The sequence below is a fragment of the Hemicordylus capensis genome, chromosome 5 (assembly GCF_027244095.1).
Source record: "Hemicordylus capensis ecotype Gifberg chromosome 5, rHemCap1.1.pri, whole genome shotgun sequence".
Lineage (NCBI taxonomy): Eukaryota > Metazoa > Chordata > Lepidosauria > Squamata > Cordylidae > Hemicordylus > Hemicordylus capensis.
In genome coordinates, this window is record NC_069661.1 from 187,591,524 (window position 1) to 187,618,051 (window position 26,528).

The following is a 26,528-nucleotide window of genomic DNA, read 5'->3' on the forward strand; positions in this document are numbered from 1 at the left end:
AAAAGTTTGAAGTGTCTGTTTTTATATTTGACTGTGCTTTGAAGCTTACTTATGTACTTTATGTAGAAAAGTTAACATTATTGACGTTTTGGTTCTTGTGTAACAGTGTGTGGTGTAGCCATTGTTCATCAATACATGTATGTACACTTGTTTGATACCTTTTGTAATGGTTGATTTGACCCCTTCACTTTGCACTGTAGTGTGTGTCTGGAGACACTCAAGGAGAATTTTTACGGATGGCCCTTGTTGTTCACCCCCCCCCCCATTTATTTTTTTGAGCCACAAAATGACTCTACTGGGAAATGGCAGCCGGTTATTTGTAGCGCCTCAATACCGCAGATAGGTGCATTTCACCTATTTTTATACCCATGGATAATGAAACTGGGTCTCTAAGATCCAATCGCAGATATGCGAAACCGCAGATTCGGAGTCCGCAGAGAACGAGGACCACCTGTATTCCTAATTGGTGCCTTCCAGTAATAACACAATTTGGAGGAACTGCTCTTCAGTCTCTGCCTGTGGCATTACATAGAACCTTTATGTGTAAAATACCTATTGCATAACGGTTTCAAAAAATGTGGGAGTTGGCAATGTGACAGGCGGACGACAGACCCCAACCTCTTTAAGATAGAGAAGGATTAATGCTGGTGAATTTTATGTCCCATCTTTCTTTCTCCATGAAACTTAAGGTAGCATACATGGGGTTCCCATGTGGTCACCAGGTACTGAAAGACCTTGTTCTTGGAAACCATATACAAGTATATATGTGTTTTCCTGGGTCTATTAAGTGATACAACATATGATATATTGACGAGACTATTCTGGTCAGGAGAACTGCTCATTCAGCAATGGTTTGTCATCCTGCTCTAGGCGATGTTGCTCCCCTTGAAGCTTGGGAGTCATTCTGGACTCAGTCTTAAACCTTGGAGAATCAGGTGTTGGCTGTGGCTTGGGAGGCCTTTTTCCTACTTTGACTGGTCCTCCAGCTGCATCCATTTATGTCTCAGTCATGGTTATCCACTGGATTACTGTAACACACAGGGCTGCCCTTGAAGTTCCCTTTGGAAACTGCTGGTGGTGCAAAATGCAGGTGTGAGAATCTGACCTGTTTTGGATTCTCAGGACATATAACGCCAGTTGTAGTGCAGCTGCATTGACTACCAGTTTGCTTCTGAGGGTACAACATTAGGTGCTTACTATGACATTTAAAAGTTTGAAATGATCTGGACTCAAGGTACTTGAAAGACTGCCTTCCCCCACATGACTGTGTCCACCCTATAAGAACAGGTTGAGAAGCTCTCCTGCAATTCCCAGAATTTTTAGAAGGCTCATGGCCATGTGGGAGTGGACTTTTTCCATCGCTGCCCTTCACCCTTCAGAACCCTCTTCCATTTGAGATCCATATAGTTTCCTCATTGAGGGTATTGAAGTGCAAGCTGAAGAACCACCCCAATTTAGCCTTTGGTGAGGCTGGGATCTTGGGATTTTGTACTCCCTTTGTGAATATTGATCTCTGTGCCTCTTTTTAAATTTCTGGTGTTCTTTTACTTTTTGTGTGTGTGGTTTTAACTGTTCGATAATGTTTTTATAGAACTTGAGTCTGTTTGAAATAGGTGGGGTATAAATGTTTTAATAAATGGAAATTAAGGGGAAAAAATCATTGGTTTGTGTTTAACTTTAATCATATATTGAGAATTATAAGAAATAAATTTGAGATTTAAACTAGTGTGGATTAACTCTTTATTCTTTTTATAGGAATAATTTTCTCACTGAATGACAAGTCAAGTTCCTCTAATCTGAAGATAGATGCTTTGTCGTGTTTGTATGTGATCCTCTGTAACCACGCTCCCCAAGTTTTTCATCCTCATGTTCAAGCGTTGGTGCCTCCTGTTGTAGCATGTGTTGGGGATCCATTTTATAAGATTACATCAGAGGCGCTTTTGGTTACCCAGCAACTTGTGAAAGTCATTCGTCCTCTAGATCAGCCTTCTTCTTTTGATGCTACTCCTTATATCAAAGATTTGTTTACTTGTACAATCAAGAGACTGAAAGCTGCTGACATCGATCAGGAAGTGAAAGAGAGGGCAATCTCCTGTATGGGCCAAATCATTTGCAGTCTTGGTGACAATCTCGGTTCTGACCTACCTAGTACACTTCAAATCTTCTTAGAGAGACTGAAAAATGAAATTACACGGCTGACCACAGTAAAGGCTTTGACTCTGATAGCTGGTTCGCCTCTGAAGATAGATCTGAGGCCAGTCCTAGGAGAAGGTGTTCCTATTCTTGCTTCTTTCCTCAGAAAGAACCAACGTGCTTTAAAACTAGGAACTCTTTCTGCTTTAGATATCTTAATCAAAAACTATAGTGACAGCTTAACAGCTGCCATGATTGATGCTGTCCTGGATGAACTTCCACCTCTTATCAGTGAGAGTGATATGCATGTGTCACAAATGGCTATCAGTTTTCTGACAACACTAGCTAAAGTTTATCCTTCCTCTCTCTCTAAAATCAGTGGCTCCATTCTGAATGAACTTATTGGACTGGTGAGGTCACCACTATTGCAGGGTGGAGCACTTAGTGCCATGTTAGAATTTTTCCAAGCTCTGGTTGTGACTGCAACAAGTAACTTAGGATATATGGATTTATTGCGTATGTTAACAGGCCCAGTATATGCTCAGAGTACAGCACTTACTCACAAGCAGTCTTATTATTCCATTGCCAAATGTGTAGCTGCCCTTACACGAGCATGTCCTAAAGAGGGACCAGCAGTAGTAGGTCAATTTATTCAAGATGTCAAGAACTCAAGATCTACGGATTCTATTCGTCTCTTAGCTTTGCTTTCTCTTGGGGAAGTTGGACATCACATTGACTTAAGTGGACAAATAGAACTAAAATCTGTAATATTGGAAGCTTTCTCCTCTCCTAGTGAAGAAGTGAAATCTGCAGCGTCTTATGCGTTGGGCAGTATCAGTGTCGGCAATCTTCCTGAATATCTTCCATTTGTCTTGCAAGAAATTACTAGTCAGCCTAAAAGGCAATACCTTCTGCTCCATTCCTTGAAGGAGATAATTAGCTCTGCAACAGTGCAAGGTCTCAAACCATATGTGGAGAGCATCTGGTCTTTACTTCTGAAACACTGTGAGTGTGCAGAAGAGGGTACCAGGAATGTTGTTGCTGAATGCTTGGGCAAGCTTACTTTAATAGATCCAGAGACTCTACTTCCACGCCTCAAAGGATATTTGGCATCAGGTTCGTAGACATTCATATCTTCCTGTACTGTGCTAAAATACTATCACAACTCACTTCTTCCAGGATGTTCCTATTAATTTTAATAGGAACAGGCTGAAGTATATGGAATGTGGATTCAAAGTGATGAAAAGAAGGTGAAAGTCTTTAAATTAAATTGAAATTGTTCAGTTATTTAAATTACATAGAAACTGATTTTTAAAAAATCTCTTGTGCCAAGTATGCTTACATTTTATTGGAGAATTATAGTTTATGCAGATTTGATAGAGATAACATGTACATATCTACTGTAGATTTGATCTACTGTCTCAAATATACACAGAAAAATACACAGATAGTATGTACCTGTCTACTATACTAATTTGGATATAATTTCACTTTGAAGCATTTTAAAATATAAGTTTTATGTTGGAGAGAATAATTAGAAGTCGTTATCGGTGGCAAGTATTCTAAAGGCTTTTTAATACATTTTCTTCACACTGTATAAAGAATATAACACAAAAATAGTCGAATACTGTTGTTTTACTATCAAAGAAAATGGCAGCAAGATTATTTGTAAATCAATTAAATGATACTGGGACTAAGAAGGGTCTCTATTTACTTGGTTTCAATAATTATATTGGAGGAGTTAAATGTATTTATGGGAAATTGATATGGGGGGAGATATTTTAGAAGATGAGAGGGCTTTGTTTTTCAATAACTTAATCATGAATATTATTAATGAAAACAAACTATATTGTTATATTTTATAAACTGTTATCTTTCACCTGTAAGATTAAGACACACATTTGGACATCAGAGTGTTTATTCTGGAAATATTATTCCCACCAATCTTATATATATTATAAATTTTGGATGTGCCCAGTTATAAGAGGAATTTTGGTAAGAAATTGTTGTGAAGATAAAGGGGAGATAATTTACTGGTTATCACAAAATTAATATTGTTTGGATATTTGAAAGACATAGTTTTTAATGAGGATCTAGACATAATAAAATGACTTGCATGAGCAAGGGTTTATATTGAATCAGTGTGGAAATCAACACAGCCAACTTTTAAAAATCAGTATAATTGTACATGGACTAGTGTTTGCTTGAGAAGATTGTTTCTCAAAAATGTGTAAAGGAATTATTGATAGGAAAACTTGTTGAAATTTTTGTGTTTCTCATTGGAACAATAATTTCAGTGATAACATTAAACCATATTCTTTGTGATCTTCTATCTTACTATATTAAAAAGTAGTTAAATTGATAATGGAACTGACTGCTAGGATTAGATTTCTATGGAAAGCCCGTATTTTGGGGTGTTCATTGTGTTCTACCATTTATTACTTTCCTGATCTCTGATTGAACTTTCTAGGATACAGGGAATCCCTAACTTACAAATGGGTTGTGTTCCAAAAGTTGATTTGTAAGTTGGATGTTTGGAATTCAGAACAGATTTTTCTATACAAACAATGTTGTAAATCATGGTTCAGTTCTCAGACCAGCCCACAGATCTCCAGTCCCACTTTCACTCAACTTCCTCTGGCTTGTTCCAAGGAATCACAGGGCTCCACACTGAGATTTCACTCTCCTCTGTAGTTGGCCCCTCATTGGGCAATCCTCTCTGCCTTGCAATGAAAGTCGCGGCTATTCTTGCCTAAAAGAAGCCACCTCATGTGTGATAGTATGAAACACCCCTTCCTTAGTGGCTGGCAGAGGGGACTGGATGATGATGTCGCTGTCACCTCTAAATTACTACTACTATTCATATACTGCTTTTCAACTGATTTTTAAAAGTTGGCTGAGTTGATTTCCACACCGATGCAATATAAACCCTTGCTCCCATGAAATTGTTTGCCGGGAAATTTAGGGCCAGCAAACGGAAGTATTTTTTCACACAATGCATGAACTTGTGGAATTCTCTGCCACAGGATGTGGTGACAGCCAACAACCTGGAAAGCTTTAAGAGGGGTTTGGATAACTTCATGGAGGAGAGGTCTGTCATCGACTACTAGTTGGAGGGCTATAGGCCATCTCCAGCCTCAAAGGCAGGATGCCTCTGAGTACCAGTTGAAGGGCAGTAACAGCAGGAGAGAGGGCATGCCCTCAACATCTGCCTGTAGGCTTCTGGCGGCATCTGGTGGGCCACTGTGTGAAACAGGATGCTGGACTAGCTGGGCCTTGGGCCTGATCCAGCAGGGCTGTTCTTATGTTCATGTTTCCAAAGCAGCTTACATAGAAAAATAAATAATTAAGACGGTTCCCTGTCCCCAAAGGGCTCACCATCTAAAAAGAAACATAAGGTAGACACCAACAGCGGCCACAGAAGGGATGCCAGGCTGGGGTTGGTTAGGGCCAGTTGCTCCTTAAAGCCCCCAAACAAGAGAATCGCCACTTCAAGAGATTCCTCTTTGCTCAGTTAGTAGGGGTACCTGCTAACTGAGCGAAGACAGCGCGCTTATCTGAATTGCTGCTCAGTCGAGTATCCTTTCTCAGCAGCCAGCAGCCTGAATTAGGTTACAGTGAGGGAAATAAGTATTTGATCCCCTGCTGATTTTGTCCGTTTGCCCTCTGACACAGAAATGACCAGGCTATAATTGGAATGGTAGGTTTATTGTAGCTGTGAGAGACAGAATAACAACAAACAAACCCCCAAAAGCCCAGTGCCCAAAAGTCAGTGATGGATTTGCATTGTAGTGAGGGAAATAAGTATTCGATCCCTTCACAAAAGATGTCTTAGTACTTGGTGGCAAAACCCTTGTTGGCAATCACAGAGGTCAGATGTTTCTTTTAGTTGCCACCAGGTTTGCACACAACCTAGGAGGGATGTTGTCCCACTCCTCTTTGCAGATCCTCTCCAAGTCAGAAAGGTTTCGAGGCTGATGTTTGGCAACCCGAACCTTCAGCTCCCTCCACAGATTTTCTATGGGATTAAGGTCTGGAGACTGGCTGGGCCACTCCAGGACCTTCCCGTGCTTCTTCTTGAGCCACTCCTTTGTTGCCTTGGCTGTGTGTTTTGGGTCATTGTCATGCTGGAATACCCATCCACGACCCATTCTCAATGCCCTGGCTGAGGGAAGGAGGTGCTCACCCAAGATCTGACGGTACATGGTCCCGTCCATCATCCCTTCGATGTGGTGAAGGTGTCCTGTCCCCTTAGCAGAAAAACACCCCCAAAGCATAATGTGTCCACCTCCATGTTTGACGGTGGGGATGGTGTTCTTGGGCTCATAGGCAGCATTCCTCCTCCTTTACACACAGTGAGTTGAGTTGATGCCAAAGAGCTCGATTTTGGTCTCATCTGACCACAACACTTTTGCCCAGTTCTCCTCTGGATCATTCAGATGTGCATTGGCAAACTGCAGACGGGCCTGTACATGTGCTGCCTTGAGCAGGGGGATCTTGCGGGCACTGCAAGATTTCAGTCCTTCACGGCGTAGTGTGTTACCAATTGTTTTCTTGGTGACTATGGTTCCAGCTGCCCTGAGATCATTGACAAGTTCCCCCCGTGTAGTTCTGGGCTGCTTTGTCACCGTTCTCATGATCATTGCAACTCCACGAGGTGAGATCTTGCATGGAGCCCCAGACCGAGGGAGATTGACAGTTATTTTGTGTTTCTTCCATTTGTGAGTTATCGTGCCAACTGTAGTCACCTTCTCACCAAGCTGCTTGGCGATAGTCTTGTAGCCCAGTCCAGCCTTGTGCAGGTCTACAACCTTGTCCCTGACATCCTTCGACAGCTCTTTGGTCTTGGGCATGTTGGTGAGTTTGGAAGCTGAGTGATTGCTTGCTTCTATGGACAGGTGTCTTTTATACAGGTACTGTAACAAGCTGGGATTAGGAGCACTCCCTTACAGAGGGTGTTCCTCATCTCAGCTCGTTACCTGCATATAGTGAAAAGACACCTGGGAGCCTGAAATCTTGCTGGTTGATAGGGGATCGAATACTTATTTCCCTCACTACAATGCAAATCCATCGCTGACTTTTGGGCACTGGGCTTTTGAGGGTTTGTTTGTTGTTATTCTGTCTCTCACAGCTACAATAAACCTACCATTCCAATTATAGCCTGGTCATTTCTGTGTCAGAGGGCAAACGGACAAAATCAGCAGGGGATCAAATACTTATTTCCCTCACTGTATATTGCTGCTGCCACGCTCCAAAGATGATGGTCGGATCTTGCATGTTTGTTTGAGCAATTGCGTTTTCTGAAAGCCACGTCTTCCAGCACCGGCACTCTGCTTTCCATCTGCTGCCACCTCCTCTACTTTGCATGACTTCCCATCACACACGATGTTGCTGAAGCCCTTGTGGAACTATTCCCAATGGAGGATGCCACACAGGCAGCTGCAAAAAAGCAAGATAGTGGGGGAAGCAGGGGAGGCAGCAACTGATGGAAAGTGAAGCGACTTTCAGAATGTTTGACCCAGGGCTCCCAATAACCACCGGGATCTAGGCAGCAATGTGTTGTTGCTCAGCTCAGATGAACATGTGCAAATTGACTATCATCTTTGGAGGGCAGAAGTGGTAACACCACGTGATCTGCAGTACTGAAGAAAAGGGTGCAACTGAGAAGCAACTTGGAGGAGCATGTAGTCTTTGGAAGGCAGCATCAGCAGCAACAGCATCACCCAGTTCATGCTGCCAGCTGCTGAGGAAGGGGCATCTCAGACTCTTACACACAAAGTGGTCTCTTAGGCAAGAGCCGCCAGGACTACTTCTGTGCTGCTGCAAGTAGAGCCACAACTTGTTTCTATGTGTGGGTTGCCATTTGTATGCCAGGATTCTAAAAATAATCGTAATATACATTATGAAGCTTGGTTTGTTTGTATGTTCATAAGCTGGATGTTTGTAAGGTTTTTTTAATTGTATCTTGATTGTGTATGGATTAACAAGGATAAAAACCAAACATTTGGAAGAGAAACTCCAGAGTTGCCAAATGGAAACATACTAGATGGCACAGGCTTAACTCTGAACCATGGTGTTGTGCTATGACAATGAGCCTCCATGAGCTGCAGGCTCCTTGTATGCTTTCCCCCCCTTGCATTCAAAAGGAGGAGGTTCAGAGTTTCCACTGTAACAATCAAATAGACAAGGGTGAGGATCTAAAGAATCTAGTTCTGTGAGGTCAAAGGGGCTTTGAAATTGTCTGTTATGATCAATAGCCTTGGCTGTTCCATGGGCGGCAGTGGGGGGATGGGGTAGTCTGCTTTTGAACTTGAGTTACAAATGCTGTTTATAATATGGCACAAGAATTCAGCTGTTGTTGTTTTTTAAAGTTCAGCTGGTTTAGCTTAAACCACCAATGTGAGACGAACTAGCTATTTGAGTCCCGGCTAGATTCCACTGTTAACATTCTGCAGGAAGATGTAGTCAAATGAAATCACAATTTTTTCAAATATTATTGATAAATATAATCATTTTTATAATCACATATTGCAGTATGGAAAAAATCTGAAAACTTGTTGGTTTGTTTTTAGGATCATCATATGCTCGAAGTTCTGTGGTCACTGCTGTGAAGTTTACCATCTCTGATCATCCACAGCCCATAGACCCATTATTAAAGAACTGTATAGGTGAGTGAAATTGCAGCCTTTCAAGCAGCTAATCTTTATCATAAAATTGCATACTAAGCCTGGTCTGTAAACATATTTTTTAAATTGCTAGGTACCAGGTCAGGGTTTTTTTAGGCACTAGCATTTGTATACAGATTTGTAGCTGTCAGCTCTGTACAGGATTGTCAGGGAAATCTAGATTCCTAGGTAGTAACATCTCACATATAGCTAACCAGCTGCCTGAGATTTTCCCAGCCTTGCTCTAAAATCACTAGGGTTTTTTCAGTAAAGAATCACAAAGAACCACTTTAAAAAATGCAGAATAATAATTGCAATTCTAATGAGATTTTCTTTGGCAAACTGTACCCAGTTGTTGCTGGGAAAGGAGGCATAATTGGGATTGCAACTCTGAAATCTCATTTCAAAAAAACATTTCTTTATCTTATTAATTTTCAGTTTTCTGAGTTATAGGATTAGGTTCGTAAGTCATGAGGCATGGCAACTAGGCTGTGACCTAATAAAATTGAATACAGTTATCCCTTGCCAACCGCTAGGGTTCCATTCTGGCAAAACCTCGCCACTGGCAAATTTGTGGTTGGCGAGGCATTAAAGTCTATGGGAAACAGGTGGGTAGGGGAACTGGCTGCAAAAAGATCTAAAAATAAATGAAAAAATGGGGGGGGGAGTGCTAAAAATTACCCCAAATCCCTTAATATTGCCAAGAGCCACCAAGAAGAATGAGCAGATTGGACTTCTAGAATTTTTTTTAAACCCCCCCCCCGCAATCACTCAAAGGTATTTTAAATTGGCAAGGTCAGCAAGGGTCACCAAGAGGAATGAGCAGATCAAACTTCTGACCCCCCCCCCCGCCCCCGGCAAAAAAAAATCACTGAACACCTCCCCATCACTAAAAAACTTCTCCAACTGTGGATACTTGGGTCACGGTTGGCAAGATCTATCACAGTTTCCCATTCACATATACTCAAAACTGTGATAAATCCCCTGCAGTTGTCGAGGGATTACTGAATAGCGCTTTTCAGTCTCTCTCAGGCTGTTCCATTGAGTAGATTTGGGAGGAAACAAAAGGAAAAGAATCGTATATGTGTGGAATATATATATGCATGACTTCTTTCATGATTTAATTTCAGGTGACTTTCTAAAAACATTGGAAGATCCAGATCTTAACGTAAGACGAGTAGCTCTGGTAACATTTAATTCAGCAGCACATAATAAACCATCATTAATAAGGGACCTTTTAGATACTGTGCTTCCTCATCTTTATAATGAAACAAAAGTCAGAAAGGAACTAATAAGAGAGGTATGTAAACCTCACAAGTTGAGATGGTGAAGCAGTGGTGCCCAGGGAATAGAGAGAGAGAGAGAGAGAGAGTGTGTGTGTGTGTGTGTGTGTGTGTGTGTGTGTGTGTGTGCGCGCGCACACGTGTGAATTCAGTATTTATCCAGGAAGGTTGTTACTTTTGATACTGAGTAGGTGGCAAGTTACAGCTAAATCCTTCTGGAGTACTGAAGTACTCCATGAAGTACTTCTATCATTTCTGTTTTTCTGATCAGCAGTGGACACTTAATCTCATTCTTGCTTGAAAATACATAAACATGAAATAGCACTAAGTTGTTTGAAATAATTTTATATATTTTGCCACTTTGGAGTCTACTGGATAATGCTTGCATGGTTGAGGACTAGTTTTCTGCCAGGGTTAAATTCAAAAATGAAGGTTTACTTTCCATTTAAGAACCAGGTAGTGGACGTAGTGGTGTTGAGAGATAAGCTTTTCTATGTGCTTTATTATTCAGTAAAAAATCTAATATTTTGTAAAGGTTTGACAAATTCAATGAAACGTGTTAAAAGGAAACATTTAGCATGTTTTTTGGCTTAGGACCTAAAGGGGATGAAGAATGTACTCAAATTTCATCAGATTGATTTGAAGTAGAATTCTTTGAAAATGGTTACAGTCGTAGCACTCAAATGGTTACAGTCATAGCAAAAAAACTCAGGGCAATGGGTGCTTGTTTTATTTCTGGAACCCTCTAATGTTTGAGGATATTCCCTGGAGCTATAAAGTTTTTCAACAACCTTCAAAGGATTTCATTAACTTGCAATTTTCGATGAGAACTAAATATATTCAGTGCACTGAACTCTTAATTTTGTATTTGAATTGCAGGTGGAAATGGGACCATTTAAGCATACAGTTGATGATGGTTTGGATATTAGAAAGGCAGCATTTGAGTGTATGTACACCCTTCTAGATAGCTGCCTGGATAGACTGGACATCTTTGAATTCCTAAACCATGTTGAAGATGGTTTGAAGGATCACTATGATATTAAGGTTAGTTCTTATTATGTCACACACAAATGTATAATATGTCTTTACTAGTTGTGAATACAGAATTTTCTAGAACATAGTTAAACAATTGCTATAAAACAATAAAGCTACAGGTACAGTCCTTACTTCCTTGAAGAAGATTCTTTCCAATCCTAAATCTTGTGAGGAAGGCTTTTGGCTGGCATGGGCAAGGCCATGTAGATGAAGGGGTTTTCTCTGTTAATTACAGAGTTTTGCATGAAAATGTTATCCAGATTTTAGTCTGATCCTGTGGAAGAGCATTAGCTTGAAATGCATATTTAATTCCCCAGTGAACAGATGATGCTACTGGCAGCTTTTGATCTTAGTGGTTATTTGGTATCCTTCACAATTTGGGCTTTGCGCCTGCGCAGTAGTCCCCATGGAAGGATTTCAAGCTGCTCAAAGTGCTCTGAGGTACCACCCTCCGCATCTGGAGCATGCTCTTCTGCAACAGAGTTCTACTTATCTCAGTGCCTTTTTGACCACCGTGGTGAACCTTGCTGGATTTGCGCCTTGTCTGGTTCCTGAAAGAAAAAAGTTTATAGTTGATGTATTGGCTTCCTTGACCTTCTGGACTGTTTGAGTACTCTTTGTCTAATGCTTTGGTTTTGTTTCTAATTGACTCTAAAAAGACCTTGAAGCAGTGCTCTTCTTGCCATGGAACCTCCCCTCTTCCCACAAGCATGAACTTTGCTTGCTTTGTCTTGGGGAAGACCATAATACTCGCACGTGTAAAATTGGCCTCTCCTTTTCCAAACAAACTCAGAAAAGCAGACAATTATCATTGAGAGCAACTCTACGAACAGGCTCTACACCCGTCAACTGCAATGCTGCGCTACCTGTTACTGCTGTTGACATCAGCATTGGCACTGTCAGAGTCAGGCTCAACCGGGTAGTTCTCGATCTGGGCATAGGCTGGGCATAGACATAAGAAACATAAACATTGGGAGGAGGATTCTTCGTCCTTTTCCAAACATTGAAAAATTTCCTCAATGCCGACGTTGACATGGATTGCCCTAGCCTTACAGACCTCTCTCGGACCTTTCACAGCTCAGGCTGTGAAAATCTGTTGGCCATCCACCTTGTAATTGACATGCCTGACAACGACATGACCATCAACACAACCGTTGACCTCAACTTCAACGTCCTGCCTCACACTGAGACTGGTTCATTTGACATCGACATCATCAATACCGGACATTTTTTGAACGCTGTCCCTGTCGGCCATTCAGACTGTCTCTTCACATTTCTCCTCCTCTTCACTGGAGCTCATCGAAGTTGCCTTGACAGCACCTTCGATATTGCCCTCGATATTGATGTTGATCCCGTTGCCATGCATCATTCTGGCACAATGAACTACAACACAACTACCCATCTTGACAGAGTGCTCTCCACCCATGGCCCTCCTGCTACTACAGCTATTCCTTCGATGCCTGTCTTTGGATCTTACTTCCCATCGGCACCATCGTTATTGGAACAGTTTCCTCTCTTTCAGGACATTGAATCTATGCTGACTTCCTCCAATCACAATGCCTTCTGGGTTGACCTTTAAAGGGTTCTCCCTCCATGGCTTAGATGTGAATGATGAGACCAGCTCGGGTGCTTTGGAGATCCCAAAGATTTCCCATCTCACTTTCCAGCTAACCCTTGGAAAGAAAGGCTTCACTTTTCATTCTCCTTATAGGAGACGGCTGGACTACCGGAGCTCCCCTGGGACTTTGGACTCAGGTTACATTAGAAGGTTGGGGAGATTTAAGAACCCATCTTTCATATCTTAGGCAAATACGTAAGCTTACGGCCTGGGTATTTAGGAGAATGTCTTCTTCACCATGAGCCCCACTGCCTAGTAAAATCATCTGGAGAGGTTCATCTGTGGTTGCCGCCAACTTGTTTGGTGGCTACTTGGGAACAGGCCTTCTCTGTTGGTGCCTCTGGACTTTGGAATGGGCTTCCTGTTGAAATAAGAGCCTCCCCATCTCTGGCAACTTTTAAAAAGGCACTGAAGACACATTTATTCACCCAGGCTTTTAATTAGATTCATAGTTTTAATAGTTTTAGCCAAACAAGACCAAGCATCAGGACCAGCCCAAATAGAAACCTTGGCTTCCTGGTTCAGACCTGTCAGAGCTTCTGCGCACACCAAGCTCTCCCCTTTCCTTTCCACTTGGCATGTTATCACATCCGATGCCTGGGTGCTAATTATAATCTCTACTGGCTACTCCATAGAATTCCATACTACTCCCCCTTTCCTAGGAATAAAACACACATCCTCAATTTCTACCTTATTGACAGGAGTTCAAGAGCTACTATCCAAGGGGGCAATAGAACCAGTCTCACCGAACCACCAATGGGCAAGATTTTATTCAAAGTACTTGCAGGTACCAAAAATGAATGGTTGTCTCCATCCTATACTAGTTCTCTGCTCCCTCAGTGATTTTATCTATACAAGAAAGTTCCGAATGCTCACTCTTCAACAACTCCTTGCTCTCCTGGTGGAAGAAGAGTGACTTGCCACTCTAGACATCAAAGATGCCTATTTTCACATGGGCATCCGACAACAATAAAATAAATTCCAATGATTCCCTGTCAGTGAGCTAGTTTCCCAGTATACATTCCTTTCTTTTGGACTCTCCACAGCTCCTCGCTTCTTCACAAAATGTGTGAGTGCGATAATTCATCTAAGGACAGAAGGAGTTTCAATCTACCAATTTCTAGACGATTGGCTAATCACCTTCCCAGACAAGTTCTTGCTTGCCACTCACATCCAGTATGTGTTCAGCTTTCTGGAAAACCTTGGCATGGAAGTGAATAGGAAAAAATCCATTCTAGTTCCACAGAGGTCCCTATTGTACATAGGGGCAATCTTGGACACACATATGAAGCATGCCTTACTCCTGGAAGAGAGGAGAGACCCAATCTTGCATCTGATTCAAACCTTCAGATCCAACCCTGTCCAAGAGGCGCAAATCATCGAACACCTCCTGGGTCTCATGGCATTCTGCATAACGACTAAGAAGAGCTGGTCTTGTGGTAGCAAGCATGACTTGTCCCCTTAGCTAAGCAGGGTCTGCCCTGGTTTCATTTGAATGGGAGACTCGATGTGTGAGCACTGCAAGATATTCCCTCGGGATGGAGCCACTCTGGGAAGAGCATCTAGGTTCCACGTTCCCTCTCTGGCTTCTCCAAGATAGGACTGAGAGAGATTCCTGCCTGCAACCTTGGAGAAGCCAGTGCCAGTCTGTGAAGACAATAGTGAGCTAGATAGACCAATGGTCTGACTTGGTATTTGGCAGCTTCCTATGTTCCTATGACTGTTAGCTACTCCAGACTGAACATGCAGCATCTCCAGTTATGGTTCCTTTCCAAATTCAAATTCAAACCCAATGTAGACATCCAACGAATGCAGCTCTTTCTGCCACAGACCGCACTAGACTCACTCACCTGGTGGACTCTGCCTCAGCACCTTATGATGGACATGCCCTTCCATCAACACACCCCAACATGCCCCATTACTACAGATGGCTCACTTAAGGGGTGGGGCATTCATTGTGCAGGACTCAATGCACAAGGCCTCCGGATTCTTCAACAGTCGTACATACAAATACGCTTTCTGAAATTCTTGGCAGTTCCCTTGGCTCTGAAGTCCTTTCTTCCCATCCTAAGCGGCAGTCCAGTCCAGATTCTCCTGGACAACACCACTGGCATCACCTACATCAGTCAGGGTGGCACAGTCTCCAGATCCCTTTGCAGCCTCTCAATTCAGCTTTGGGACTGGTGAATAAATAATCAGAAATACCCCATGGCATTTGGCAACATGTTGGCAGATAATTTCAGCAGAAATACAAACCCTTTGTGTTAACACAAATGGGAAATCAAGCCAGACATACCATCCAATCTCTTCCTATGACTTCCCAAGTGGAGCGGGCCGGTGGGTGGCGGGGGGGGGGGAGAGTGGGCGGCAGGGGGGAGAGCAGGTAGGCGGGCGGGTGGTGGGGGGAGGCGGGCAGGAGAGCGAGCTTCGAGGGATGTCACAGGCTCAGTACACAACTTCACAGATGCTCTGTGCGGGGTCAGCTAGTACCCTTCATAAAGCACTACACCTTGGATGTTCATTCTGTGGCTGAGACTATATTTGGGCGGGCAATACTTTATTAAGTATTACTTAATAACTACTGTAACTTCATCTTTGGGCCCACCTCCTTTTTGGAGAGCTTGCTAATCACTCATGTTGTGAGGATACTGGATCACCACTAAGATAAACAGGTTGCTCACCTGTAACCTTTGATCTTTTGGTAATCTGGTATCATTCACAACACCTGTCCATCTCCCCACCTTTTGGATGTACATGTCTACTTACCTGTTTCTGCACAGTGGCCATTCAGAAACTGAACTAAGAAGTGCTCTGTGACTGAAGATACCAAGCAAGCTCTGTACATGAAGGGCAATGCCTCAGAGTGCTTTGGGGAGCTTGGAATCCTTCCATGGGGACTATTGTGCAGGCGCAAAGCCCATGTTGTGAATGATACTGGATACAGTTGAGCAACCTGTTTTTCTTTTTTGTGATTTCCTGTTGTTTTAGGGACAAGATTTCTTTTTTTTCTTGTAAACTGTTGCTATGTCAGTGATTAGTCAATGAAGGGTTAGGGTCAGAGAGTGGGTTATGGTGTTTCTGGGACTCCCAGTAAGAAGTATTTTAGCATTATATAAGCTAGGAGAAGTTCTTTCTAATTCAATTTGGGGTTAACTAATAAAGTGATGTTTCTATTAGTAAAGAGAGAAGCATTTAAAAATGCAATTAAAGAGTAGGGAGAATTATCTGAAAACTGCAGCGCACCCCCCCCCCCATTATTCTAGAATAATAAATGCTAAATTTGTTGATGCTTAAAATCTGGTAAGTTCTTTAGATAAAGTATTATTTCTTCAATGTTTTCCCCTTCCCCAAACCAGATGCTAACATTTTTAATGTTAGTGAGACTGTCTACCCTGTGTCCAAGTGCAGTACTGCAGAGACTGGATAGACTAGTTGAACCCTTACGTGCTACATGTACAACCAAGGTACTGTATGAATTTATTTAAAATTAGCATAGCTCTTGATTGTAAAATAAATGTACAAGGGTAGATTAGGTTTCTCCCCCCCCCCATACCACCCATGTTAAGTTTGACACTTTTCATTGTTTATTAAAGTTTGACAGTTGTGTATGTGACAGTAATATAAGTGTGATGTTGCTCACAGATTCTGTCTCGGGAATATGATACTTCGAAGGCATTATTCTTTCTTTGACATGCACTTTCTATGTCTCCCCGCTGCCCATCTGTTCTTTTGTTTCTATATTTCCCCTCATCTTCTTTGAAGAAGGCTTTGAATGTGAGAACAAAACAGTTTCTTATCTGTGGGTTGTTGGGGGGGTTTTTTTGGTCTTTTCCTGTCACCTTATTAAATCTTCATTAAATTTTAGTATATTTTTAGGACTATTGGAACAAAAGCAAAAAATCTGCTTGCTTTTGCATAGGAGCAAGAGAAGGCTCAGTTCTGCTTGATTACTTTTGTGGCTTCAAGACAGAGCTCTGACTTGTCATCTCAGGATTTGAGAAACATTAGCAAAGTGGGGTGGGTGGAATTCTTCTTTACCAATTAGTGGTTCACCTTGAGTAGTCAGACACTAATAGGTAGAGTTGCTTCGCATTGTTTCTCATTCTGAGGTTTAGCTTTGTGCCATAGATCAGTAAGTGCATGCTCTCTGATGGGATATGTACATTGATTTGAATAGTCTCTAATTTGATTTCATTGTTGAATTGTGTATTAATCTTATTGATCATAACTCTTCTTTTTTAATAAAACAGGTAAAAGCAAACTCTGTGAAGCAAGAGTTTGAAAAACAAGATGAACTGAAGCGATCTGCCATGAGAGCAGTAGCAGCATTATTAACCATTCCAGAAGCAGAAAAGAGTCCACTTATGAGTGAATTCCAGTCACAGATAAGCTCTAATCCTGAGCTTGCAGCCATCTTTGAAAGTATCCAGAAAGATTCATCATCCACTAATTTGGAATCAATGGACACTAGTTAAATATTTGTTCAAAATGGGGACCATTAATATGAACCGTATGATGCACTGAATTGACAAGTTTAAAAACAAACAAAAGTATCTAATCTTCACAATGTTCCACTTTACCTTTATGGAGACAGTTTGGCTTTTTCCCATTGTTGCTTTTTAAACATTTATTTCAAAATATGTATTTCCATAACTCAAAAGTTGTATGCCACTCATGTTTTAGTGGATTTGGATACACATTAAATAGAAATAAAAGGTTAAAACGCATGGTGTATGGAAATAGATTCCAGCATCCGTTTGCCCTGTAATGTTTAGGATTAAAAGGTTAAAAATTTGTGACCATGATATTTCTTTTCATTTTTTCCTGATATAAAAAACAAACACTGCTTTTGTATAACTTCCTTCTTTTTGTTTCAGCTACATAATTGATTTGGCTGGCAGGTTAAAAGAAATCTGTATAAGATTTATTATCATGCAGAAGACTTGGGCGCAATTTTAAAATGCAGACATAAGTAAATGTCCTTTTTAAAGGTGGAGTAAACAGTTCCCTGTTGTGCACACTAATTTTGCATGAGCAAGTTTACAAATATATATTGTGTGTAAAACAGTGTGTGCAGTTTATTCATAATAGAAGTTCAAATAAGTACACTCAGTGCAATATGAGATTATAGGAGCACGTGCTTCTACAGTTGAGATTTTGCTTCATAATCCACTGTTCTCAGCTGAAGAATGGGTTGATTGAAAAATGAACAAGCCAGCCCTGGGCAAAGAACAGTAGTAGACCAAATCTATATCTGAATGAGAGAGTACAAAGAAGGTCTTTTGCATTTTATATTTGCCACTCTTTGTACATAGACTTGCACAAATGATTTTTCCTGCTCCACTACCCTGGGGCAGTTATCGGAACTTCCCTACAAAGTTGTTCCTGGGGGACCTTCAGGAGTGGCATAGGATTGTGATAAGAAGCTGCAGTGGGAGGAGGGAATTTTCTGGAATGGGGCACAAGCACCACCTGCAAGTGGGGCTCTGAAGTTTAATTGTGATCTTCTAGTTAAACTAGAAGGTGCAAATATCATTTTGTTTGTTACATATCAGTTGTTTTTTGGTGTATTGTTAACTGAAAACTATAAGCCTGAGGAGAGGTGATCTTCTTCAATATATTAAGGACATATTGTGAGCTGTATTTCATGGTTAGCTTACACTGGATGACATTCACAGTTATCCTTACTCCAGAGCAAAGAGTCCTTTTTGGAAAGGGAGCCCTGGTACTCCTGTCCCAGATCATCAGTGGATGCGACTCTTTGTGTTTGACAGTGCAAACATAATCAGAAAATCATTTTTTATGAACATGTTGAGAACCAAACCACAACTGGATACACTGGATTCCTCAACTAGATTCCTGTCTTAAATAGTGTCCTCAAATATTACAAACTTGGGTCAGCTCTTAGCCGATCAGCCCTTAGGGTTGAAATAATCACCACTGAAAAGCAATTCATTTGCTTGTTCCTAATTTCTTTTTCCGCCTCTTAATTATTTTTGCTGTCATTTTTGAAATTGCTGCAGCTTAGGAGTTGGGAACTTATTTTAAAATTAAAGCTGGGGTTCTCAGGGTTCCAGAAACAGCTTGTCAATGCCTGGGTCCTAAACAAAATAGTACTTGAACAACAGGGAGATGGAAAGCTGCCAATACATGAAAAAGCGAAGCTAATATTTTCACATCTAAAAATAGAGGTGTTAACAGTGCACTCCATGGTCAGAGTGAATGTGGCTAATTTTAATATTAACATTTGAAAGATCTGTCAGAAACATTGTCCCTTTTAGGCTGATATCTGGTAGGAATCAGTCATGAGAAACCAGCTTGCCTTAATTATGCAGTAGTACTGAAGTGATGAGTATTCAGTAGATGTAGCTTGATCTTTTCTCTAGGTACCTGTTTAATTAGTTGTGTGATTGCTTCAGCAGAAACTCTTATCTTCACATCACCGCCTGTTCATTTTTATCACCTCACCACTCATCCCACTTTTGATGCTTTATGATAGTGTAGTAAAACAGAAACATATGGAAGAAAAAAGTCAAATTGGGTCCATACAAGTTTATATCCCTCAACCTCAAAATGGCTGTGAATTAGAGCTGGAGTATACCATCAGGCTCATGTTGTGTTTGCACATACAAAACCATGGACAGAAGCTATTTAGAACACTTGGGCTACTCCTCTTGTATACGTGTCCACCAGCACATAATTCAATACATGGTTTCTCTCCTAGGCACTAAAGTGAGCCTGAAAGTAACAAGCATGGCTTTCTAAAAATTAATAGTAGTTTGGGAAGTCTTTTTCTTTTGAATCATCTAGTTCTAGTCCTATAGCTCTTTGGGAAATAATAGTAGCCAGTTACCTTATTTATTATTAATTTATTTATTATTTACTTTTTACATTTATATCCTGCTCTTTCTCCAAGGAGTCCAGAGCACTGTACTAAAGTTTCTCCTCACAACAAGCCTGTGAAGTAGGTTAGGCTGAGAGAGAAGTGACTGACCCAGAGTCACCCAGCAAGTATCATGGCTTGAATGGGGATTTGAACTCGGGTCTCCCCGGTCCTAGTCCAGCACTCTAACCACTACACCACGCTCGCTCACCTTGAAGTGGATGGACATTATAAAAGGCCATATTCAATGAAATTCTGTTAGAAGTTCTGCAACTTAATGTCTACATGTCTCCCCTGATAGATCAGCCCCCTGCAGTCCTTAGTAAAACGAAAAGAAGCTACATCATGAGCCATTGTGTAGAGTCAAGGTCAGTCCATTGCCTGTGCCAGAAAGTAACCAGCTCATTGACAAACAAGCTACTGAAATAAATAACCCAAAAATCCTTACAGAGTTCTGGAAAAACAATTGGATTATTAAGTTGCTGGACAACTAAAGATTTCCCCACTTCTGTGAATGTAATGAGGAACATAAGATACCTTATACAGAGTCAGACCATTGGTCCATCTAGCTCAGTATTGTCTATGCTGACTGACATTGGCTTCTCCAAAGTTTCAGACAGGAGCCTCTCTCAGCCCTACTTGGAGATGCCAGAGATTGAACCTGGAACCTTCTGTGTGCAGAGCATATGCTCTACCACGGAGCTACTGCCCCATCCCCAAAGGAGGCATAGATCAGTCTCCCATCCAGATACTAATGACACCAAGACCTGCTTACCTTCAGTAAGCTGTGTATTGTGTGCCCCTTAGACCATGCTCTGGGAATAGGCTAACACGCCACCTAATGATGTATCTGATGATGCTATGCTGTCACTGTCAAATCTGTATGTGCTGGGTCATTGACATATTGTTACAGCCTATTACAGGAATCAAGAAATCCTAGGAAATTCACCACCATGTGTTAAAATTGCTCCCAACAGTTCAGCCAAGCAGACTGCGGTGTGGTGTGATCAGTATACATGAAGAATTTCCAGTTTGTCATTGAATCACAGAATTGGGCGGGGGGCGGCATACAATCCAGCCTCCTGCTCGATGCAAGGAATCCTGACCTAGAGCATCTCCAAAAGAGTGCTGGTTCCCCATCCCCTCCAGTAACTGGTTCTGTTGTCAAATTGCTTTTACTGTTAAGAAATGTCTTCAAATGTTCAGCCATAATCTATCTGCTGGTAACTTAAGCACATTAATTCTAGTTTTGCCTTCTGGGACTGTATAATCTGCCCTCTTTGTCAACCCTTCAGGTTTTTGAAGAGTACCATCATGTCCCACTCAGTTTTCCCAGTCTGCATGCACATTCTGTATTTCTTCTAGGGGTTCTTTTCCAAACCCCTATCTTCTGTTTCTCAAAATACATGTTCACAATTGGTCATATTTTGCACCAGATAAATTATTGGTCACGACTGTTTCAGGCTTTTTGATGGGTGCTCTGCATCCCCACTGGTACTAATTCAGGCAGCAGTGATATAGGAAGATGCTGAAAGACATTGTCTCATACTGTGTGGGAGGAGGCAATTGTATTCTACTAAAGAAAACCACAGGGCTTTGTAGGTGCCAGGAGTCGAAACTGACTTGATGGCACACTTTACCTGTATGGTGTACCTTGATTGGAACTTAGTGATGGATGAATGCTCATCACCTGGAACTGGCTCTTGCGCACCAAACTCCCCCCCTCCCCACAAGCCCTGCCCTGAAAACAGCTCAGTATATACCCCCACCCCCTGTTTTGAAATTGAGATTGTCACTTTCTCCATGACATGACAACAGGAGTATGGAGGAACCCAAATGCATCTCCCACCCACTCCCATGAGCTGCTCTACTCTTCCCTGCTACTTCTTTCTTGTCCTGCTTCCTTGGTGAGTAGTGGCAATGGGAAGTTCCCTGTGATAGGCCTTTGTGTCTTCCTAGTGCCTGGAATACTGTGTTGGCATTCTCTTTACCTACTTTGATCTCCTCTCTAATACTATACTCCTCCCCACGCCACTCAGAGCTATCACAGTTGGGATTCCAGCCTTCACCTCCCTTTGCTTGCTACTCTTCTTGTTTTATGGTAACATGCTGCCCACTTTTACCTGAATGAACCACATGAGGATTCTGCTCCCCCTCACATTAAAAGGAGATCACTTCAGTCACTCAAAATGAGAAACTGTTTAACTGGAAGTGGGAGAGAACCTGCTATACTCACATCAGAAGTTCCTTTTCCCTACTAATCACTGTGCTGAGGAGAGGCTTGGAAACCACATAGATTGCTAATTCAGAGAAAAAAAGCACTCACAATATTCACAAAACACATTTTGCAACTCATGACAGGGAAAGGCATTACTATAATCATAGGAAACTGCTGCAGAGTGAGTCAGTCCACGGGTCCACTATGGCCCCTGTTAAATCACTCAAATGTCACATCAAATCCCATCCACCTACACAAACCAGCCAAGGGTCACATTCAAGCTTCTTGACTCTATCTTGTGGTCTTGCCGCCACCACCACCAGCCTATAGAAATTGAAATGAGATTAGGAAGCTAGGTCCAGTGCTAGAACCAAGACCTTCATACTTCCCCACAACAGATGGAATCAGCTGACCAGCAGGACTGTCCCATCCATTAGGTGAACTAGGCAGAGGTGATCTTTCCCCTGGACCTTGGTGCTGCTCCATGGCATCTTGTCTTGGGGGGAGGCATCCCCAGAAGCCTGCCACCATCCTGTGCCCACCTCATGGATCTTCGCCATTTTCTTTGTACTGTAAAGTTCTTTAGTTCTTTGCTGGGGGTGGGGGATGGGCCGAGAAGGTCTCCTCCGTGGTGGTAGTGGTGGTGGTGAGTGCAGCGGTTGGTGAGCCTCTCCGTCCGGCCCTTGAGCAATGGCGAGATTCTTCAGTGCACCTGCACGGCGCAAGTATCAAGTGTTGCAAGCCTGTGATGTCACTGGCTTGCGACACTCGCACTGTGCAGGCGCACTGAAGTGTCTCGCCAGTGCTCAAGGCCCAGACAGACAGGCCCACCAGCTGCTGCGCCCATCGCCTTCACTAGCATGGGGTAGGCCTGCTTGGCTCACCTCCCACCCCCTGGTAAAGAACTAAAGAACTTTACAGTATAAAGAAAATGGCAAAGATTGGTGGGGCGGGGCGGGGCGGGGCGGGGCAGGCTAGGCTTCTGGGAGGCCTCTGGGAGACCTCTGAGGACATTTGCAAATGCAGGTTTTCTTCACAGCGGGGTGTGTGTGCGTGCACACATGCTCTGAAACCCTTCAGGCTGGGGCTCCAAAATTACCTAGGTGTGCCACTGGAACTAGGTGGTTGCCCAGGGCACCAAGTGGGGAGGGCGCCAATGGCCTGTGTCATGTGACACCCACATGGGTGCCCCTTGTTCCTGTGGGCACACACGAACACCTCCTATTGGAGTAAGTGGACAGGTGACCAAGCATGTGCTCCCTATCCCTGTCCCAGCCTGGCTTTCCACTTCCTCTCCTCACCACCTCCACCTGCAACTCCTGCTGCTGCCAGCTGCTTCTGGCATGACATGGCAACATCATTATAATGCTCTGTGGTAGGCTGGCAAGGAAAGCAAGTGGGAGGCCAGGCAGGCAACAGGGTGAAAGGGGTGAGGGTGCCCATGCAGGTGAAGGGGGTGCCAAAGCCAGACTTCACATGGGGTACCACCAATTCTGGAGCTGGCAACGCTGACCAGGGCTGTTCCTCTGTCCTCCCCACTAGCCTACACTATGTTCCTAGATTTTTCTGGTTGTTCGAGGAGACTAGGAGTTTCTAATGCTCCTCTTCTCTGAAGATTCTGTTGGATATTGTAATTTAGCATTCTATAACTAAACATTACTTTTGATCTGTCATGACTGATGTGCATTTGAATGAAATATGTGCTAGTGATATTGCAAAAATATGAATTTTGCAAAAATATTAACACTGAAGATAAATATCAGTAGATGTTTGTGGAGTACACTGAATGTCTATGCTTGGAGGAAACTGAGATAAAGATAAATACATCTGTGAAGCCTGTCTCCAATGCAAGATTTTTGTCTGCTTGTGCTGGCAAACACTTAGGATCCCATGTTAGGGATGTGCATGGAACCAGGTGCAGGTGGCTCGATGTTGGGGGGTGGGTCTCACTTTTAGGATGGGGGAGGGTGCACTTACTCCTCCCTCCACTCTCCCCCCGCTGGCGCCTGGTATTTTACAGGTCCTTTGGGGCAGCAGCATATTTCCTTGCCGCCCCGTTTGCTCTTTGGCTGGAAGTGGCTGGAAATAACTGACATCCGTGTGTCCACTGGGCTCGCCCAATATGCGTGCTCGATGTGCGTGCCCAATGTGCACACGTGTGCCAGCGACTTCTGGCCACTTCCGGCCGAAGAGCAAACGGGGTGGCAGGGAAGTACACTGCTGCCCCGAAGGACCTGTAAAATACCAGGCACTAGCGAGGGGGAAAGTGGAGGGAGGGGTAAGTGCACCCTCCCCCCACCCTTAGACACACACCCCCACCTTCGACACCCCCCCCCAGTGTTTGAACCTGTTCGGAGGTCCGTAAAAGGGCCTCTGAGAGGTTCGTGCACATCCCTATCCCATATGTGTAGATTTATAGTAACTCTTTTAAATGGCATTGCATTTGGGAGGAAAATGTTTATTCATCTAAAAGCAAAGATCTGAAGCAGCTTAAGGACTGTACACTGAGAAATTTAAAATAATTTAATGAGAGGTTTTTAAAATGGCCTCAAAATTATATGGGAAAAATTATTTGTTATTCACTGCTTATAGGCATGAGTAATAACTGCCTTCACAAAATCTCACCTTTATAATATGTGGTGTTCGCATTTAATAATTGGAAAAACAATTTTGTTGAGATGTAATCAAAAGAGCGTGAGTATAAAATCTCAGTTTGGAGCAACCTATGGAAAGAAATTGGCCACCTGAGATTAAATTTGTGTTCCCAGAGTGCGACAGCCTCATAGATGGCATCTGATGTCATCTTTACAAAATGAAGCATAAACATCTTCTCTCAGAGGAAGATTACGTTGCAGGTAATTGAGGTGAGCATCAGTTTTATCATTATTGCCCTGCACTCATGTGTCTGGGGGAAGAAAAATAGCCTGGAAATACATTTTTGCTGCTTTTTTTTTTTTTTTAAGCCAAATAATGCAGCAATTTTATACTTCATGAAACTGAATAGAGTACATACTGTTAGGCCAGTTTTATCTCTCTCCCAAAACTCAGTTGTTTGGGGTTTTTTCTCCAGAAGATGGCGATCTAAGGTCACTAATGTACTGATTGTAAGGCCTTCAGTTAGCTAAGGCTAACAATGACATCTGTGCTGTGCAAAGTGTTTTGTATAATAGAACTCTTCTAACTTCTAAACCTGCTTACAAAATAAGTCCAGCTAAACTCAGAAGCATAATTGCTGAGCCTAAGCAGCAGAATAGTAATTTAATAAATCCTCTCTTATTCAGAACTCTTAAGGCCTAATCTGTCAATACTAACAGATTAATTAATTTAATTTATACACCACTCTTCCTAAAGGGGCTCAAGGTAGTTTACATTAAAATTTTTTAAAAAACATAATAAAATAATTAAAATTTAAAAACCTATTATTTGTCTAATTTAAATCAGATTATATCTCATTAAAATTTAAATTAAAACTAGATATCATTAAAAGCCAGGCTAAAAAGATGGGTCTGTAAGGCTTTCCTGAAGGCCTCCAAGGAAAATAATCCTTACTAGCTGACCCCCACACAGAGCATCTGTATGCTCTTTGGGGCTGGCTACCTCTTTCCCCCGCACCTGCCCCAGTCTCTGGCTGGGCCCAGGCGGGCCAGCCAAGTGCCGCTGTGGCAGTCAAGGTGCCGCTGCTGCAGCCGGGCCCGCCTTGCCTCGCCTCAGCGGCCCGGCCTGCCTTGCCTCGCCTCGCCTCAGCGGCCAGGCCTGCCGCCGCCTTGCCTCGCCTCCATGGCCCGCCTTGCCTAGCCTCTGTGGCCAGGCCCGCCACAACCACTGTGGCCGGGCCCGCCAATTCTCCTGGGTGGGCCTCAGCCGATGAGGCGCCTCCACCACCCAGCCAATCAGCTGGGTGCTGGGATGCACATTCCAAAGCACACCCAGGAGAATTACTATAATAGATAGATATCCATAGGGAACATGTTCCACAACCTAGGGGTGACAACTGAGAAGACCCAATCCCAGGTCACCACCAGATGAACTGGTAGCATCTGAAGACAGACCCCTCCTGATTATCTTAATGAGTGGTGGGAGGGATCTTGTAAAGAAAGGCGCTCTCTCGAGTAACCCAGACCTATGCTATTCAGGGCTTTAAAGGTATAATAACTAGCACTTCGTACTTTGCCCAGAAACATATCAGCAGTCTGTGCAACTTTTTAAGTACAGGCATAATGTGGTCTCTCAGGGATACCCCAGAGACCAATCTCTCTAACTGCTATTAAAATAAACACCTTCTTCTTCATGAACTCCACTGCCTATTAAGATCATCTGGAAGTTTTCCACACAGGGCTCTTAAAGACCGTTAACTCCCATTTCCTCCTGAATGGAGGGGATGTGTTTGCATATTGGCCAGATTTACCCTGAAGTCCTTGTGAGCAGTTCGCACACAATTTGGGTTTTTCACAGTGCATTAGAGTGTAGTCCGATGTATATCTGTGATTTTAAAAATTCACAATTTGTGTCATTTTGGGGGGACAACTTTGAGTTCGCAGTAAAGCCTTCCAGTAAACTTGTGATAAAGCCTGCTGTGTGTAAAAGTCCCTGTGGAGGTCTGGTTGCAGTTGCCACCAGCTCGATAAGTGGACGCTCAAAATGGGGCCTTTTCTAGGGCCCGGGGCCTTTGGAACACACTTCCTAATGAAATTCA

The 26,528-nt window shown here is 42.7% G+C and overlaps 1 protein-coding gene and 1 long non-coding RNA gene across 2 annotated transcripts in view; one reads left to right on the forward strand and one right to left on the reverse strand.

Moving 5' to 3' along the window:
- The window catches only part of CAND1 (cullin associated and neddylation dissociated 1), a 46,340-nt gene extending 28,801 nt beyond the window's left edge, over positions 1-17,539 (forward strand). Inside the window, exons 10-15 of the mRNA XM_053255047.1 lie at positions 1,756-3,249; positions 8,706-8,801; positions 9,929-10,098; positions 10,961-11,125; positions 16,091-16,198; positions 16,985-17,539. Of these exons, the coding sequence (XP_053111022.1) occupies positions 1,756-3,249; positions 8,706-8,801; positions 9,929-10,098; positions 10,961-11,125; positions 16,091-16,198; positions 16,985-17,209 (2,258 nt within the window). The 3' untranslated portion in view covers positions 17,210-17,539. The remainder of the gene's footprint in view (positions 1-1,755; positions 3,250-8,705; positions 8,802-9,928; positions 10,099-10,960; positions 11,126-16,090; positions 16,199-16,984) is intronic.
- LOC128327006 (uncharacterized) lies at positions 11,153-25,949 on the reverse strand. Its single transcript, XR_008308400.1, has 4 exons — positions 25,433-25,949; positions 24,461-24,558; positions 19,125-19,222; positions 11,153-11,667 (listed from the first exon to the last, which is right to left on the reverse strand). It is a non-coding gene; the product is annotated as an uncharacterized LOC128327006 (long non-coding RNA).
- Between the last annotated feature and the right edge of the window lie 579 nt (positions 25,950-26,528).